The following is a 20,955-nucleotide window of genomic DNA, read 5'->3' on the forward strand; positions in this document are numbered from 1 at the left end:
GACACACCAATACTCAAGGATGAATCAGTGCATGATTATCAGTATTATTCGTATGAAGCACGAGAACAAGACCAATATGGATGAATCAAACTACAAGTCCATGAGACATCAAAGTATTTCTTGCTGGCCGAGGCATTTATTAAAGTTCATTGTAAGCTCGTGGAAAATGATGATACCGCATAAGCAGCAAATGAACGATGTAGATTCGTTAACAACGGTATTATGGCCTTGTTTAACAGTGCCAGATGCATCATTAGTGGCAGAGAAATCAAAGAATGCCTTGATAACATTGATGTTGCTACAACAATTATCGGTCTTGCAAGATACTCCAATGACTATTTACGGTCCACCGGTCCGTCCATGATGTTCGCGAAGAACATTACTGACCACCCTGACGATAGGTACAATTAACACAGGCTAGTACTGTTGATCCTCAATTAGTTGGAATGATGCCCTAACCAGGGATGGGTGGTACTGCGACATTGCAGAGCGCCAATCCAGAATTCAACATGGAATTTTCAGCACAATGATCTCAGGCTAATGTTGATGATGGATTTTCATGTGTGATACCACTGTCACATATCTTCAGAGCAAAACATATGGCTGCACTGGTTCAAAGGGCGACAAACAATGATGCAATCTGGCGAGATAGAATTGGTAGAGGTGGTGATGGTAAAGTAACGCTAAAAAAATTAGCATTATTGATGCCAACGATGACACCATCAGTGACAGAAGAAGCATGGTTACTATCGTTCTTTGATTAGACGCTAACAATTCACATGTATTTTCACATAAAACTAAGTTGGAAGTGGGCCAGCCAGTTCCAGTCTGGAAAGTTGTCAGTATTCCAGGAGGATCATATCAGATCAAACAAATCAATGAACTTCAGCACAGAATCAAATCTATAACAAGAAAAGGATAAACCTTGCTGGTGCAGACAAGATTTTAGTCTTCTGGATGCTCTATGAGAAAGCAAGGTGTTCTTGAATATCCGAATGATAATCTTAAAGAATCATTGAGACAGTAAATTATCTGAACCAGGTGACATCTAATGCAGAATACTTCAAAATCTGTGTCGGAAACTGTAGCTTACTCTGATAATAGTACCCCAGATTATAAAAATAGGTTTCTTTATCATTTTAAGATCACTGAAGACCAGTTGAATATGTTCAAACTACCGGGATTGGATATTGATAAAATGCAGCCGGATCACGATGACATAATTGACGATTATTTTCCAAAGATTTATGCTGCAAGTAGCAAAATAAGAGGCCCTCTAGATATTCTCCAACATAGAAATGATCCAACAGGTGATGGTCGTTATGTATCGCCAGGCATTGTCAATATCACTTTGATGATTTCTGTAAATCTGTAAATCTAGTTTGTGACACAGTTTGGCGGTAGCTATATCTTGTCTGGGCAAGCATCACAAGGGCGGGTTCAGCAGGGATATATTCTATATAGCATTTCTCCATATGTCCCACCGGGTCATTTGATTGTGTCCGTGCCATTTAGTCCTGTTTATTTACGATGTCATAATCCGTTGCTGTCACAAATACATTTTCGTCTAACTAACCACGACGGTAGTTTATTCAACACGTGCAGGAAGAATTGACTGTTAGTTTGTATGTGCATGATAGACCATGAAACGGTTCACCCCGAACGCCACCACCATGAAGAAGAAAAAATTAACATAAAGACAACAAAAAACATATTGTTTTTGGTGATAATTTTTTTTTTTGGGGGGGGGGGTACCGGCGACGCTGCTATTTCACCTTGGCGGATTTGGGAATCATACCAGATTCCAACACAAGTTATTGTTAGCTGTCTCGTGCGTGCACTTACAGTTGCAGAAGTTTCAAATTGTGAACATAACTCTGATTGTATTTCCTAAATGGCACTTGTTAGTGGAATAAATTTAGCTATCTCATGTTATTCGTGTGAATCTGCCGATGACAATTCCATTTCGCACTTGAGTGATTTGATAAATCCATCGTTTGTCGCTAGTGTATATCTTATCATCTCAAAATCATCGTTGACTTTTTCAACATCAAGTTAAACCACAAGACCATCTTACTGCGATTGTTCAATGTCAGAGATAATCTCATTAATATTTACATTTTCATTAATGTTGTTATTGTTGTTGTAGGGTTTAACGCCATTTTTCAGCACACGATAGGCTATACATGGCGGCCAGTATTAATGGTGGAGGAAGAACCCGAGAAAACCCCTGGAAAGAACCACCGACCCACGAGAAGCTACTGGCAAGCTTTCTCACATACCCACATTAGCTGAATCCGTGACTCGAACCCACGCAGACAGAGGTGAGATGGCACTGATCCGCAACGGAGAGCGCTTTAGACCACTTGGCCACTCGGGGCCCCAAATCTCATTAATATTTACTTGGTTCATTATACAACAACTGTATTTTGTTTTAAAAAACGATTTTATCGAGACCAATTTAATAATGTGTTGCTGAACTGTGTAAACGTATTGTGATGAATCCATATGGGTTTTCTTGAGCATGTGCAAAGACGTTTGTGTGTCAACACCGTTACAAAAACAAAGTATTACAGTTATCTCTAATTACTTTGGGAATCTGAGTTTACCACTGTGTAACGTAGATGACATTTGTGTTTTTACGTCTGCCCCATGAGAATATTCTGGCCAGATTTGCGTGTTTGTCAAGCATGAAATCGTCGTAAACCACTAGATTGTTGATATGATCGTTAAGATCCTAGATAGACGACACATAATCGATGTCAATTATAAATTCAATAACATCATCTTCAGCAACTACATTTTCATTAAATTCCGTAAGAAAATTATAACATCATTGTTCATCCACAGATAGTGCTGCTAAGTAAGCACTTGAGCCACCTCATTATCAGGTTGAGCAACAATTTGGTTTTACCCAACCCAGATGGACCAATTATAATAGTTCAAATGGAATTTGGTAATACTGGATGGTGCTTGATCGGTGCTTGCTCACGTATCGCTGAAAAGTCAATAATGCTCATATCGTTCAAATATAGTATTAGTAATAATCATGAGATTATATTGTGTTCAATCCAAGAAGGTCACGGATATAACCCGGTTAAACACAACCATGTTGAAAATAACACGCGGGCGCTTACAGGTAAATGTGAGACGCAGCATACAAATTACAGTTTGTGATGTAGGATCACCTTGTGATTAGCATTGCGAGCATTGTTGGCAGTGATATTTCTGAGAGTGAGACACTCAAAAAATTACTAGGAACGCCACGGGCTAAGTCCGAAGGATAGAAACATCTTCTAAGATATAATTATTGTGGTTATGGAACTAGACTTGATAATAGACTTGACAAAAAATATGAACCAAAACCATGTGAATTTCTGGTAAATGCGATTGATCAAGCGTGATACAGGTCGATAAAAAAACCCATACAAGAATCACTCGCCATCTGGTTGATAAGATCGGTGATGGGTGGTAAACTAGCCATTAATAATGAGATAATTATATAATGGAGTAGATTTATTATAGTCCAAGACCATTTTGGACAGGTATAGCAGCAATCAGTAAACTCGCCAATTCAACAGATGTTACATGTGCTGTTGCCACAGGTTGGTTGTCACAACAGACAGTATGACAAATTTATCTACCACCTCCAAAAACAATTCAGCTCTGACGGTTTGATGTCAGCACACCCAACAAAGTTAATCAGACAGATACCTTGTTCTTACCACATGACATCATTGGCACATCATGCAAACGGTGCACACACAAATACAAGTTCATAGACGTTGCAAGAAGATACCAAGCAGCTGAACCGCTATCAACTAAAAAAGCAACTGAAAGCATTTTAATGAATTTATCAATGCGGTGTCCTGCGATGGCCACAGATGCTACAGGTTGATCCTAGAAAAGAATTTCTCGGTGCAGAAACGATGCTGATGCAACAATGTTAAAATCAGACGTGGACACACTGCGTTACAACATAATCAGGCAATCATTGAGCGATTTAATCACAAACTTGCACAGTGAGACTCTTTGGACATCAATACGCATAGGAATTACTGAGCAAGGATTGATCTTTTGAATGGGTTGCGAGACTACCTCATATAGTGGCCGTGTTAAAAAATAAAGTCACTCATGAAATTAACATGAAACCCATCGAAAAACACACATCACATCGAAAATCACTAGGAAACCAATTTAAATAACCAGCGCTGGACAGTTGCGTAACAGAAAGGTATTTATATGAACCTGGTGAACTTGAGGGTGGTACAAGATAAACTTATTCCATCTGGCATGTAAACACATGTAAAATTTCCAGCGCAGTAAGATCTACTGTGCAGCCTGCAATCTACAGACTAGATTTAACTGCTCCTAAATGGGATTTGTCCGTGAACAATTACAGGTGATTCCTGAAGATATTCAAAAAATTAAACGTCTGTTACATTCAAGACATGTCAGAGTGGCATTTTGCATGTGTGGCCGAGACTACTATCGATTATATCCAAGGTAAATTGTTGTATATCATTGAGAAAATATTGCCATAGCATTATTGTGTTACAGCCGGTGCAGTGATTATTTTTTCGTTATTTCATTGTCATAATAAATTCAACATCAAGATCAAACTGACTCTTGGTTTATTTTGTCTTCCTGCGCATAACAAGCTATTTGTTCCACTGGTTTGATTGTTGGTGCAGTTGATACAACAGTTGTCACCACCCTAACGTAGACGACCCTACGTAACTGATATATTATTCTACTTAAATATGAATACAACGAGACTTTTAGGGTTTTATATTCATCATTTAAAATAAGAAAACATACATTTTTCCATTAATGTGTCATCTCATTTCCTCGCTATTTAGAACATACACCAATGGAATTAATATTAAAATGAACAGTGTTTTCTTTAATCGGTTTTACAATCGGAGGCATATATAATGCAAATCTCTCTGGGGATGCTCTATTAGCCACAAACTTGTCGTCATCGCCTTCAGTCTTCTTTGGGTTCCTAATCACTATAATCCACAAAAATAGTTTTGAGATCGAGAACATCCATCGAAAGGTAGTCTGAATGCGACATCGTCTTGTGCAACAATAAAAATACACATATATTTAAGTTTTTCATATAACAGTTAACACATCTTTGCTGATCTGACATTTTGACACCAAGGTAAATAATTCCTTAAACTGTATCAAAATAAACTAGCAGATAGTACCTGACAACGGAATTATTATGCTAGTTACCGATCCGTTGCAACTGCTATTGGTGGGCTCGTATAGCAAATAGTGTCAGTTACTGATCTCTGTGTTATATATGTTTATGTTTGTGTGCAATTGCAAACGATATTTGTCTTTGTTGCTATTTTAAACTGCCGCTGTCAATCAGTACAATATGCTTGTGTATCTTTTCTATAGGTATACTTTTATTATGATGCAGATCCATCTTAATATCAATTTCTGAACTTGTTTGGTTAGAGCGTCCGCCTCGGATGCGGGAGGTCGTGGGTTCGATCCCCGGCCGAGTCATACCAAAGACTTACAAAAATGGTACTAACAGCTGCCTCGCTTGGCGCTCAGCATTAAGAGGTTAGTGTTAGGACTGGTCGGCCCGGTGTCAGGATAATGTGACTGGGTGAGACATCATGCTACATGTCTGCAGCATGATGCTCCAGTGCTAGACATCACTATAAACTGCCACACTGCAGACATCGTAGCGATATGACTGAAAAATTGTTAAAGCTACGTTAAAAATCAAAATCAAAAATCACATCACACTGAACTTGTTTAACAAGTAACTTTTTTTTCTTTCTTAAAAGACAATTAGGTTGATGATTTTTATTCATTATTTTTATCTTCTTCCGAATGGGAACAATGAAGAAACATGTCGTGCATTTGTTCTATTGTAGATAAGATATTTTGTTTGCTTTATTATACACTCAAGGACTAGATGCTCTATAGGAGGGGTGCACAACCCCTGGCCCACAAACATGTTCTGTCTGGCCCTCAGGGCAAATTAAAACAACACAGAAATATGGCCCATGAACAGTAATTATATTAAAGAAATTAGTGTTTGCGGCCCTGAAGTGGTCTTAAAAAATGCAATTTGGCCCTTGGCCGAAAAAGGCTGTACACCCCTGCTCTGTAGTGTAAAAATATAACTTCCTTTATTCTTCTTCTGTGTAAAATCATCAGATTATGTCATCTTTGAGAACCTCAGTACCTTATGTGCAGGGTCAGCCAAAGGATTGTTGGTGCCCTAGATAAACTATGACTTTGGTGCCCATTCCTCTTCCCCCATTTACGCCTTGGATGACCGCCTAGTTCGTCTATGTGGTTGGGTGGGCCCTGATTAGGTGTCATTGTGTGAGGGTATACAAATTACCCATGACAAATATATGCATTGCGGCCTGCAATGATATCGAACTATCAAAAACTAACAGTTTGTTGGAAAAGGGTGGAGTTTATAATTTATCGTTTAAGAAATGTTACCCGATAGAAATTCAGATAAAGAGCGTTTCGATTGTGAATGTGCCAAAGTTAACAATCAGTGGCAATGACACCATACAAATTATGTTATAGATTACTTGGTAATTCCATATTTAGCCACAGTTAACTTTCACATAGGAATTTGTATTTCTAGAGCACACAGCCTTTCCAGTCTTTCTTTCTGATTATTAAAATTATGTTAGTGGAGTATGAAAATATTTAGTGGCAGAATCCATTAAGTATGCCACACGTCAGGTATGACAAGCAATAGAGCTAAGTGATCTAACTTTAAATACGATTTGAAAGTTTCACTCGGGCATATACTTTGCTACTACTGAATTTAGTATGCTTAAAAGACATGCATATATTTTGATGGGTTAGTAAAAAGATCATTCAAGTATCTGTTTGAATGTAGTAACCTAAGTTCGTTCTTTTATCTATCTCTATTTATTTGTCTTTCTTTTAAGTCCTCCAACTGCTAATGAGATTTCTCAACCTTCATCTATTCCTCCAACTGTTACTACTACCACCACCACTACTACTTTTCTTTTCTGCCACAACTGATACTACTATTAAGGATTACTAGTACTTCTAGTGTTCCTACTACTGTTGCTGCTACTAGTACAACTACTAATTTCTATCCAGTCTTCCTAGCGCTATTGGGATTCCTCCACACTATCATTCTCCTCCTCCGACAACTACCTCCACCACCACCCCTACTACTACAGATGCTTTTACTGCCATTACTAATACAACAATAAATAATTACAATTACTTCTAGTGTTACTACTAATGCTGCTGTTACTACTACTACTATGACATCTACAAATGGGGCAGCAACAACAGCAACTACTGCTCCCACTACATCTACTACTACAACTACTACTACTACCACAACTGCTGCTACTACTACTACTACAATGACATTACTAATGAGGCTGTAATAAGAACTGATACAATTTCTGTTACTACTATTACCCTCCTGGTACTTCTATTTTTGTACTATTAATACTGCTACTGCTGTTAACATTTTACGGATGATGAGATGATGTTGCTGTTGTTGGTGCCACCAGTTGTAAAACATCTACTTATTTACTAGTTCATCTTTATTTACTATTTAATTACAACATAGAGAAAAGGTAGATAATCATGAGGACATAGGGTACAATGACACACATAACTCACCAACTCATACCTATATAGACTGGACTATTTTCCAAAAAATATTTCATTGGTAATTACCATTCCATCTTTACCGATCAAGGAATGGTACCCATCATTTGGGGACCCTACCTTCTGAGGTGAAGGCAGTATGGCCATCCCTTAATGGGTAAGTGGTTGTACTAAATACATCTAGATGAATTAAGACCAAAATTATCCAATATATGTGCTAAATTCTGAGAATATTATATTATCCTAATTGTGATGGTGTTATCTAACGATGTTATTCGTCTGGACTCTTAATTTAAGGGTCACTTGTTTGATAATAAGCCAGGTCAGCCAGGGTGGAGAACTTCAGTGTTATCACGGGAAACACATTTAGCCTCCATTTTGATGGCGTTATATAACGTATAATGTGTTAAAATTGTTTTAGAAACAATGCCAACAAGAACAAGAATACTTATTAGTAGTTTAGGTGTGCCAATAATAGGTCAATATTATTGTTTAGTTGAAATATGAGTGTACAATAACGATAAAATCACAATTAAAATATCTTGAGAAACATTACTAGACTATTCATACTGTAGTGCAAGAAAATAAAGCAATGTGCTTTGCTACTTTCATTCATAAGTAGCATGAATGAAGCATTTATTACTTCTAGGCACAACAAGGCAATTTTTCACTAAATATCTCAATATGCACCACTGACTAAACAATTAGCAATAATGTAAATTTGTTTTAAATTTGAATATAGTTGCATATACAGATTATTTACTTTTGTGACATAAATATTTTACGAACCATTTGCAAAACAAGTAAACATACTTTATCTTAACATTTCCGTATACAATTATACAATATACTGCACAGACTTAAACAGAAGAACTGGTTTTGAAATCTAACTAAATAAATGCGTCAAATGTGGTTTGACACATTAATTTATGAGAATGTGTACAGAAGACTGTTGTAATATTTATGCTCTGTGTCAACGAGTTTATACGAGATTAATTGTTTTTCTGCGATAGCAATTGAATCGTGGAAGGATTAATACACAAATTTCTTTTGTGGTGGTATCAGTCAGTTTGATTCTCCTGATCTGCTTGCAGATTTGTCTGGGATTGCACCAAAATCAACTCTATGCATCTATTACATATCCTATATGGGACACAGCAAGATACCAGAGGTCTGATTTTGTCCACCCATGTGCGCTGTGTAACGAAATTGTGTAACCAAGAACCGTTCATATCACACGATTGCAGTTTCAGCCGCGCTGATGTTGAGCGCGTACTACGTCAGTGAGCAAGAGAAAGTCTGTGTGGTCTATTCCAGGAATTGCCACGGATATATTTTGATGATTAACTAGCAGATGATAACAACAACTGAACTGCCGTTGTATGGACTTTTCCTCCATCAAGCCCAAGTAATTTTTAAAGTTGAAAATTATTATGCATGATGCAATCTAAGATAGAAACCAGCTCATTCAGACACTATTGTGACAAAAATACCTCCGTTTGATTTTATGAGATACAACTATGCATAGTTGTATATAGAGAGCTGTCTGGTTGTATGCGCAAACACATGTATACTGTCGCAGTGTCTCATCCTTAGATAACCATGGTTGATTTCTCCGTGGTAATTCCATCGATAAAAGCTGTGGTATGTCTGTGCAATATTGATTGATTGATTGATTGATTGATTTATCTAGTGTTTTTGTTCCAGATTCTCCTCCGCTGCTAAGAAAACAAAGTTTGTGACAAGCAAATGGATCTTGTGTGTGTGGCAAAAGATCATTAAGAGTTCTGTAATATTTTGGCGGCATGACATAAGTGGCTGATTCTTGACACACATGAAGAGATTTTTGTTTGATTCTTCAATGACAGTGCGGAGTATTGGGTTGATATTCATTTGTTCACATGCATGTGCCAGCCTTTTAAGAAAACAACACAGTTTGAGTTTGATGACGTGTGAAAACAATAGAATATTTTCTGGCTACGATGCACTTGCAGCCAGTATATAACAAATCAGTTGTGATGCAGACGGCTTCATGGTGCAATCTATTTTAAATTATTACTAAAATATGCAAGCATCAAAACTCTCAGGTGAGCTTAACGAGGTTTGAAACCATCACAATACCCGTTACTCACTGTATGCGATACAAATCTATATACTTGTGAACAGTCTCTGATAAAAATTCTAACTCCGCCAGGTCTTCAACTACTCCTGGAGCATCACTCATACAACCATTTGCAGCTCCAATGATAAATCTGCCAATTATTATTCGTCCAATATCTCTCGGGTGCCATATTTCTTTCAGAGTTGTGTATAAAGACAACATGTTTTTGATGTTGATATGTAATTATTGCACCCATTACACCAAAATGAGTCAATATCCCTGCCCCTAACATAAAACACAGCAACGCACTGGGACCCATCCATGATCATTTCGCCGATGCTCATCCACATTGGATTAGTAAACTGACATTCCAACCATGAGCAAATCCTGTAACAATTATGTCAGGAAGAGCTCCCTTGATATATTCTTGAACAAAATCATGTGTAGGATAACAATAATGTGAAAAATAGGGTTGACACTATGTTAGGGAGAACTGGCTGGGTAGTATGCAACCTTGTCAATGACTATGGCATCATTAACATTTTAATCTGTCTTCCAAAGGCCTCCATGACCGTATTTTGTGCAAGACCATTGAAGATCTTCAACAATGATCATGGCCATGGCAATCAGTTATTTTGTTTTTTTCCGTTCTGTCGTTGACACGACTGACGAGGGTGGTTGTAACAGATTTGTTCGAGGTTTCATCACAATGTTGGCAGCAGATCATTGGTAAATACCTTTTTGAGATAACGAGTACTTCATCATCTACACGTGCTAGTCTAAAACATATTCCTGACAGCAACACATACTAATCAATTTGCATGGGATCACTCTCAAACAAGCAGGCAGACACAGTGTCATTTGCAATAATATTCTTTATGATCTGGTAAACATCTCTGTCATAAAGTTTTGTTGTATGCATGAACGGAAATGTTGACGTATGATCCTTGCGAGCATTGTACTGAACAAGAATGGCCTGTTTCAATTTATTTTCCATTCTCGATATTCCACGAGATCATTATTGTAAATTTGGTGGCCTTTCCAATGCAGTCCATTGTTTTCTATTTTGCTTTAACATAGTTTCAAACAAAAGAAATCTCGGAAAACGGTATAGATTTGTATTATTAGTTAATGTTCTTCGTAGATGGAACTCATAAAAGACATTGTTCATTTCTCCCACACAGTGAGTAATTTTGGACAAAGTCTATTCTAAATTCTATCCTGAAGAAAAAAAATAGATAAGAAATGTGTGTGAAAGGAGAAGGATATATAAAGGCAAAGCGGATAGCTTTCCAAGCACAAGATCAACATTCGACTGACAAACATCAAAGATATGTAAGTGAACAAAAATAACCCATCCGCTTGACCTTTCATGGATATATTTCTAAAGGTATGGTCCACTCGAAAAAAAAAGAAACAAGAATTGCAGCGGATACAAATAGTGTGCATGATTTGAATGTCTGTTATTCTCATCTAGCAAGGACAAAACATGTCATCCTTATTAGCTTTTGCAGTTGACTATAAACCTAGCTAATAACATAATGATTTGGGTGAAGATGCGATATGGGACTTAGTGTGGATCAGTGGATGGGTGGCATAACTTGTTTTGTTTGTAGGCAATATGTAATAATGAAAAGAGTTAGACAGCATAGAAACGACAGAGAGGTCCTGCTAAAATGATCGATTCTTCAGATTACTAGTTTGGAGCATATCTTTAACCTACAATAGGTTAATGTTGACAATTTATTGATGACAATATTTTTTTTCTCATGAAGAATTGGCAAGCTTGTTACCCTTTGACTTTTGAACTCTCGGAACTTAAGCCATACCTTCACTGTTCAAATTGTAATACTTATCACTGATATCGCTGTAATAACTGTTAAAATTCCTATTCCTGTCTTTAAGCATAACATTGGTAGCTATTTGAGAAAATGCACATTTTCATTTTTAAAATAGATCACGTTTTCATCACTGTGGTGGAGAGATGTCTGGGCTGGCGAGGGACTTTTGGTACTGTTTAATACTTTTCACTTTTCTGAAGAAAAGATACATGATAATTATTCAAAATAACTATTTCGAAGCTTGCAGCATAAATGTCTCAGCTATACAGCCAAATTATATCATACAATAATAACATAAATTTTATCTTTATGGTTCCACTCTACAGTTATTAAGTACTTCTAAGAGGGGAACGGATATAAGGTGAATGTGTTTGCATTGGAAACATACACAATGTAGCGATGGCATGAAGTATGAAACTGTGAAGCAGAGCCTTTAATATAGTCAAACTTTGTAAACACTTTTGACTGAATTCTGACATTTATCCAACTTCAGGGAGACCTCATTACAGGGTATACGTTTTAATTGGAAAAGAAAGATACTGATGATATAAAAATTTCCCACAACTCGTGATGCAATCAACTGTAATTTATATTATACCATCTCAGATAAAGAATTCATATCATTCATATAACAAATGTGTGCTATAGTAAATATGATTTATGTGATATCATAACTTGAAGAACATCATGCTATAAAATTTGAATTTATATCATAAACACAAATAAATTACATCATAAAATCAAAAATAGGAGAAATTTGGAACTGTGATATAAAATAGATAATGACTAGTACAATGAACCCCCAATAATTTACATGATCACGCAAATTCGCTTTGTCCGCTTGCTGATGATATAAAAATATATTAATAATGACATTAGTTTGAGTTTAATGCCACCAAAGTAGATCATATATAAAATTATATGGGATTTGTGAGGTTTGATTTCTTTCTTAACTCGCAGGCCACAACTTACTCAACTTAATTAAACTTAAATATGAACAAAATAAATATTTCAGGTTTTATATTCATCTTTTAAAATCATAAAAATATAACAATTTTCATTTGTGTGACATATCATTTCCATCCTATTTATAACCTAGAGAATTTCCCACGAAAGATAGTCTGAACGCAATAATAAGAATACACAGAAAGTTTTCTTTTTTCTTCCTATAACAGCTAAAACATCGTTTATGTTCTTTGTAAAACTCTACATAAATGTAAAAAAAAAGTCTTTAAACTCTGTCAAAAACACCAGCAAGATAACACCTACCAACAGTGACTACAAAATTCCTGAGCTAGTTACAGTAGTCACAATCACTATTGGTCGGCTCATATACATATACACACTAAACTGAACAAAGCAAGTTTTGTCAGTCTGTGCTATAGATGTTTCTGCTTATGTGCGATTGTAAACAATATTTGTTTTTGTTGTTGTTTTTAATTGTCCTTCTCCGAATAATATTATTCACATCTTTTCTGTAATTATATTCTTATCATGATGATGACCAAGCTTATTATTAATTTCAAAACTTGTGAAACAAGTAACACATTTTTCTTTCTAAAAAGACAATTACATTTTTTATTTTTCTTCATTATTTGTATCTTCTTGCAAATGTGAACTGTGAAGAAACATCTGCATATGCTTGGAAACATATTTATTTTGACGTGAACTCAATATTTGGCTTAGTTTGTTTGCAAATAGTATAATTGTTTAACTTTTGGAGACATTGAATGACTAGATGCACCATATTTTCATCTTTGAGAAGCTCTGTACATTACGTGCCAGGCCGGCCGAAGGATTTTTAGCCCCAATGCAAACTATGACTTTTGCATGCATCCCTACCCTGATTGGCACCCAAACTGACAGCCACATTCGCTTATACGGTTGGGACAGCCCTGAATGTGTGCCTTTGTGTGCAGGTACACAAACTGCCAATGAAAACTATCTGCATTGCGGCAAAACGGAAAAATGAACTACCAAAAACTGACTGACAGTTTGTTGCTGATATGTGGTATTTAGGATTTATTGATTAAGGTATTTTACTTGACAGAAACTCAGGTAAATATTGTTTTGATTGGAAAAGTGTCACGGTTCAAATCCATATCTATGTACTGGCAATGACACCATGCAAATTATATTACAGATTACTTAGCAAGTTGGCACATGACCTTGCATTTCTAGAGCACACAGCCATTCCAGTCTTCCTTTCTGGTGAATGTCTTAAAAGTGTATGTATACGGAATATGAAAATATTCATTGATAGATTCTATTAAGTATGCCATATATTAGTAAGAGAAGGAACATAGCAATGTAATCTAAATTCAAAACGTTTTGAAGGTTTCATGATGACATATACTTTGCCAATACTGAATTTAACATGCTTAAAAGATGTTTATCTCTTTTAATGGGTTTACAAAAACATGACTTATATATATGTATAACATATCCATCACTTACCTCCTTTTAGTGTCAGTGGCTCAAGACTGACCAGATTATAGTCAACGTTAATCCGTTCTCCTGTCGCCATGGTCTCGATATAACTGACTGTGGCACAGGATTATTGACTCCAAGTGCAGTGAGGTGTCATCTAAGCAAATTGTTGAAACGAGGACTGTGCTGCAAAATATTTAACAAGATTCTAGCCATATTCATATAATGTACAAAGCTACCATGTCATTTATACGTTATTACAGATATTTTTTGTACAACATGTACACAATGTTGCATGTTATATTTGTTCCGTAATGAACTTCAAAACAAAAAAATCAGTCTTTCCTTTGTACAGCTGCTTACAGACACAGTGTACTATTATTTTCCATGCAAATGGAATGCACAGAAAGTTCAAATACTATTAGTAATGCAATAATTGTCTTAACCTCATATGTAATTCGTCCATTGCATGACTATAGTGTAAAGTAAAACGCAGACAGAATTTTAAATGTAAACACTCATGTTGAGAGAGAGAGAGAGAGAGAGAGAGAGAGAGAGAGAGAGAGAGATGCTTGGTCAAGAATATTATGCATACCTTTTAATTATCATTAAATCATATAATCATCTTAGAGGTGTCATATGATCCTAGTGGTGTCGTGTCATCATTAATAAGTTAAAGATTACAATGACTAGCTGAAGCACTCTATGTTTGTGCCTTGGAAGTTAGTGATGGGTATAAATACTCTGCATGGAAAGTAGGTAATGGGTGTAAATAGTGTAAAAGGATGTAGGTAATCGTGGGTGAAAGTAATATGGATTGGGAGGTTGATAGTACGTGTAAGTACTGTGAAGAGGGGGTAGTGGTGGGTGTAAATGCTGTGGATAGGGTACTAGTCGTGAGTGTAAATGCTGTGGATGATTTCTGCTAAAGAAATTTTATCTAACATAATTCATCTTATGGTCACAAAAAGACGTGCATATGATATTTTTCCGTATAATTGCACTAACTGAAAATGAAAAATTTCTATGCATTCAGTCACCTTAGTTTGAAAAACTGTAAAACTCGTAGAATTCAATTACCAATTTGTCATTTACCGTACATCTCTACGCATTTAGTGATCTTGATATGAATTAAAGTACGACTACGTGCATTCAGTACAACTTTATTTTAATTTTGTACATTGACTCAATAGGAGTTAACTCAGTTGCGGACACAGGCAATATGAACCGGATTTTGTATGGTGCTTTACCAGTAGCTGTTTTAATAGTAAAATTAAAGTAGTATACAGAATCTCTTAAACATGCATTCCCAAGTTAACTAGAACATTCTCTGTAGTGATAGAAGAAGTTGTTTATAAATCAATAAGTTGAAAAAATTTACGGCAAAATCCAGTACCAGCATTCAAGTATCTTTGTTTGCTTGTAATAACACAAGTCCATTCCACAATCTCTCTATCTAATTATATATCTAGCAAGCTAGTTACTTTGCTATCAATCTGTCTGTGTTATTTGTCTTCCATCAGCTAATGGGATTTCTAAACCTCTTCCTCTTCCTACTGTTACAACCACCAACACCATTACTACTACTGTTGCTGTTACTACCTATACTCAGACTTGTACAAAGGATTACTAGTACTTCTAGTGTTACTACTACTGCAGATGCTACTACTACAACTACTGGGATGACGTTTACTAGCGGGGCAGCAACAAACTATTGATGTTGCTACAACTACTCTTACTAATACAAGAACTGCTGCTGCTACTAGTACTACAACTAATATGACACATAACAATGGGGCTGAAACGACAAGAACTGGTGCAACTTTTGCTGCTACTACTGCCGTATTGCTGCTTAATCTACTCCTGTACCATTAATACCATTACTGTTACTACCATTTTATTTATGAGATAATGTTGATGTTGTTGCCACTAGCACTGCTAATTGTACAGCATCTACTTATTCATTTGTTCATCTTTAGTTCCTATTTTAATGATAACAAAGAGGAAAGGTAGAGAATCATTGCATGATGTACAGTTATATATATAAATCACCAGCTAATGCACACATACATGAATGGAACATAAAGTTTTATATTTGACTGGCATGATCCTGCTGGACTTCACTGTTCAGCGACCGCTACAATCTCACCTTCTAAGGAGAAGCCAGTATGTACATCCCCTACTGGGTAAGTGGTCGAAGTAAGTTCATCTCGATGCACTGAAAATTAGAAGGCAATAGGTTTAAATTTATGACCAAAGTTTTCCGATCTATGTGCTAATCGATGAGAGTGTTAGATTATCCTAATCAAGATGGCATTATCTATAGAAACTATTCGTTTGGACTCTTAATACAAGGGTCATTCGTTTGATACCTAGCCAGGCTAGCACTGGTGGACCAACTCAGTGTTATCTTGGTAAGCAAACTTAGCTAAAAGTGTAGTAGATACCATACCAATAACAACAACCATTACTAGTAGTGTAAAGGTGCCAATAATGGTTCAATAACTTTGTTTCATTTGAAATTTGTGTATACAAAACATTAACATCAAAATTAAAAATCACTAGACGTGGACAACGTTCAGATATTTTGAGAATCATTAACATTACTGATACATAACTGCAAGTAAATAAAGCAATGTACTTTGCTACGATTATGAAGACAAATCAATACCTTTACATTTTGGCTCCTCAGCAGACTAGCAGGTGAGAAATTTCACTCATAACTAGAACGAATGAAGCATTTATAACCTCGAGGCACAAAATGATAATTTTTCACTAATTATGTCAATATGCACCATTGTCCGAGCAATCAGAAATAATGATAATTGTTATAAATTCGAATGTACTTGCATTTGCAGACTATTTACTTTAGACATTTTTTTATAGACAACCATTTGAACCATTTGCAAAACACAAACGTATCTTTGACTGTAGAGTCTAATAAAGTAGCAAACAATATACTTTGCTTTTGTATAATATTTCAAAATATAATGCACATAGTTAAATATAAAAATGAAATCTAAATAAAATAAAGCATCACTTGTGGTTTTGAAAATAAGTCAAGAGGTTAATTTAAGTGAATGTAAAAGAAAACTATTACTGTGATATTTACATGTTGATGTATGTTCTGACAAACCTAGATTACATTGCTTATAACTTAGTTCTATGATAAAAACGGATTGGGTTCGATTTCAAAACGAGAGATAAGGATGTTTTTTTCAATGCAAATTAAGAATAATATCCCTGTTCTCTGGCTTTAAAGTAAAAGAAAACGAGCTGATCAATATGCGACCACAATCAACAAGGCACCCGAAGATGTCCATGACAGATATATCGCTGACGTAAATCTTATTGATGATTTAAACACGATAACCTGAGCAACAATAGGTAAAATTGTTAAGTGGATTTGGCATTAGTGGCGCTATGAATGTTAAAATATAACTTTATTGCAATGTACAATCCAATAGCTCATCGACGTTCCAATTACAAGATCATCTCGTTGAATGAATTTAGTGTAACATATGATGTCAATGTAGTACGAACATTGTTGGCAAAACGTTATGGCAAATTTATTTACCCTGATACGAGCAAAATCCTATGAGGATGGTTTGATGTAAAACACCCAGTGATGTTCACAAGGCTGATGTTTTCTTTGCAAAAGAAGATTGGCCGCAATCAGTATCGATACAAATATGCGTTAATGTCTCTAACCGATATTAATAAGTCGAACCTTTAACGTCCAAGGATTGAACAAGTATTGCAAATGTGTTTTAATTTATTTACCGGCTCTGACCACTAACATGGCCAAACCATTTTTTAAAATTAGACCATGGCAAAGATGTTTCAGACCAGTGTCGACATTCACGAAATGACATCATGTACAAATTCGTCATGCACATATCAATGAGGAATTACACAGACAAAATTACTGCCCCATAATATACTACTGAAGAAAAACTGCCAACACCTCTTCCACTGTAACATTCGAGGCATTCATCACAACATTACTATTCTGAAGACCTGGTTGATTATCAATGCGGTCTGCAGTATACAGCCAAGAATCTCCATATGTATATGTCTATGCAAGCTCAACATAACATTTGACACAATGGTTCTTTTCATGACATGCCAATGTAAGAATGTCTTCGAGTGTCAGATCAAAGAAGCCTTTATGTTCTGCGTCAACGGATTTATACGATATTAATTTTTACTGCAATATCATTTGAATCGTCGCATGATTCTAACACCAAAGTTTTGTTTATGGTGGTATCAGTCGCTTTGATCCGCTCGATCTGCTTGCGGATTTGGAGTGGGATCATGCCTCAAGAACAAAGCTGTGCAGCTAGAACATATTTAATACGGGACACAGAAAGATGCACGAGATCTGACCACTCAATAAGACCGGCGACTTTTCAAACACGCGTAGGATTTGATTTCATCAACCCCTGTGTACTGTGTAATGTAACTGTGTAACCAAGACGCCATGCATTAGACATGACTATGGATTCAGCCGCGTCGATGTCGATGCGTACTATGTCATTGAGCACAAGAAAGCCTGTGTGGTCTATTCCAGATATCGCCACTGGTAAATTTTGATGACGACTATCTTGATGATGCAACAACTGAACTGCCACAATAGCGTATTTTCCTTGATGAAGCCTAAATAATTCTCATTGAAAATTATAATGCATGATATGACGTGAGGTAATGACCAGGTCGTTGGGATACAAATGTGACAAAATTACCTCCTTGCAGTTTAAGGCAATACACTGACACATCATCGGATACTGAGCGCTCTGGTTGTTGGCGTATACCCGTTTTTAAATATCGCAGCTTCGCATCATGGGTTTGATAATCATCGTAGATTTCTTCAAAGTAATTATTGTGTTCATGTAGCCAATCAAAGGGGTGGCGTGGGTGGATTATCCGGTGTTTGGATATAGATACTCTAGATGCTGCCCTCAATCACGTAGACGTCATTATGACCCAGCCACATCAGATATAGTACTAATGTGTCTTTACTGACAATATAAAATTCATCCCAAATGATCACATGTGGGGTCTACTTTTCTCCCGTACGGTCTGTCATTAATGTCCAAGCATCATTCCATCGGAAGAAGCTGTGGTCAGTCTGTGCGTGTACATCACGTTGTTTCATGTGTCGGTGTTTACACTATTACATCACAACAACAAAAATAGATTGATTGCTTTTGTGGTTTCGTCAGATTCCCCTAAATCGAATGGAATTGGTATTGGCGACCAGTTATTTTTTATCTTTCTATCTATGATGCGACCAATATGGGCGGTTGTAAAAGATTTTGTTAGAGATTTCATTACATTGTTGTCATCAGATCGTTGGTAAATACCTGTGTGCGACAACGAATAATTCGTAGTGTACAAGTGCTAGTCTAAAACATATTCCTGGTGAAAATACAGACTAACTGATACTGAGAGGGGATCACTCTCCAACAAATAAACATTAACGTTCACGATGACGTGGTGAACATCACTGTCATAAAGTTCTGCTGTAAGCTTGGACGGAAACACTAACATGCATTTATTGATGAGAAGAGTGGGCACAGCTAAGCAGACAAAAAAAACCCCCAGTGATTCTAATTACGTCTGAATTTGCTGAACTAGTTCTAAGAAAGTAAGCAAGTTCTGGAAGCAAATTGTAAAAAGGTTTCCTTGTTTGGGTGAAATTGTAACAAAAACCCATGTTATTTTGTTTTGGTGATTTCTTCTGTTTAGATACAGTATGACTTTTTGAAGCAGACAAATACGGTCAAAAACAGAGTGAATCAACCAACAACACTGAGTCGTTGTACTCCTGCGAACCCAAACAAATGAGGTTATCCACGGGAGTAATTGCATCTGACAAGAATGGCTTCCTCTATTTAGAGGTTTCTTTTTCGATATTAGACGAGATTGTTATTGGTGCTGTAGGGTTTAACGCCATTTTTCAGCAAAAGATAAGCTATACCTGGTGACCAGTGTAACTGGTGGAGGAAGAACCCTGAAAAAATATCCAGGAAGAACCACAGACCCACGAGAAGCTACTGGCAGGCTTTCTCACATACCCACGTTAGCTGAGCCTGAGACTCAAAGCCACGGAGACAGAGGTGAGATGGCAGTGATCCGGAACGGTAAGCGTTTTAGACCACTCAGGGCCTCTATTCTACGAGATTATTTTCTTAAATTGTATGGCCTTTTGAATGCACTGTATTGTTTTCTAGTCAGCTTTTACAGTTTGAAACAAAAGAACACTCGACAAACGGAATACACTGATATTGTTTAGTGTTAGCGGCGAACCTTTGCTTCTATTTTTTATTGGTATTGTTAATGAAACTCATAAAATATATAGTTAAAGGCTCCCCTACAGTGTGATAGTTAAAGGCTCCCTTACAGTGTGATAATTTTGGACATTGTTGTCATGGTTTCGTCTTTCATTCTTTATCAGATAACCTATATTAGTTCTTTCAGGCATTTCTCATCCATAGACTGGTTTGAAAGTCTTTCTTTAAAGAAAACAAATTTGCCTGCTGATAGTCAACTTTTCAGCAATGGTTGAAGCAATCCAAGAAGGCATCAGGCTTTACTGATAGAACTGCTAATGATGCAGGGATTAAAATCAAATTGTAATTTGTTATCATAGACACGTCCTGTTCCAGCCTAGGGCGTTGACAGAAAAGTGTAATCTAAATTATGTACTGAAGAAAAAAACATATAAAGATATGACAGCATTGTGTGAAAAGAAAAGGATACATAGAGAAAAAGAGTACATTACTTTCCAGGCATAAGATCAACAAATGCACTTCTTTTCAACAGATAACCAGCAAAGAGGTGGAAGCTGGAAAAAATGACCCATCCGTGTCACATTTCATCGGAACATTTATTTGGGTATGATCCACACGAAAAAGAATG

At 36.3% G+C, this 20,955-nt stretch overlaps 1 protein-coding gene across 1 annotated transcript in view; it reads right to left on the bottom strand.

The window, feature by feature from the left end:
- Window positions 1–20,955, bottom strand: part of LOC149800207 (uncharacterized) — a 133,011-nt gene that overhangs the window by 111,171 nt on the left and 885 nt on the right. The window contains exons 2-3 of the mRNA XM_089959777.1: window positions 16,181–16,249; window positions 14,059–14,217 (exon numbers count right to left, since the gene is read on the bottom strand). Coding sequence (XP_089815903.1) covers window positions 14,059–14,128 — 70 coding nt within the window. The 5' untranslated portion in view covers window positions 14,129–14,217; window positions 16,181–16,249. The remainder of the gene's footprint in view (window positions 1–14,058; window positions 14,218–16,180; window positions 16,250–20,955) is intronic.

This window comes from Sinohyriopsis cumingii, chromosome 5, assembly GCF_028554795.1.
Source record: "Sinohyriopsis cumingii isolate HCF-2022 chromosome 5, ASM2855479v2, whole genome shotgun sequence".
Lineage (NCBI taxonomy): Eukaryota > Metazoa > Mollusca > Bivalvia > Unionida > Unionidae > Sinohyriopsis > Sinohyriopsis cumingii.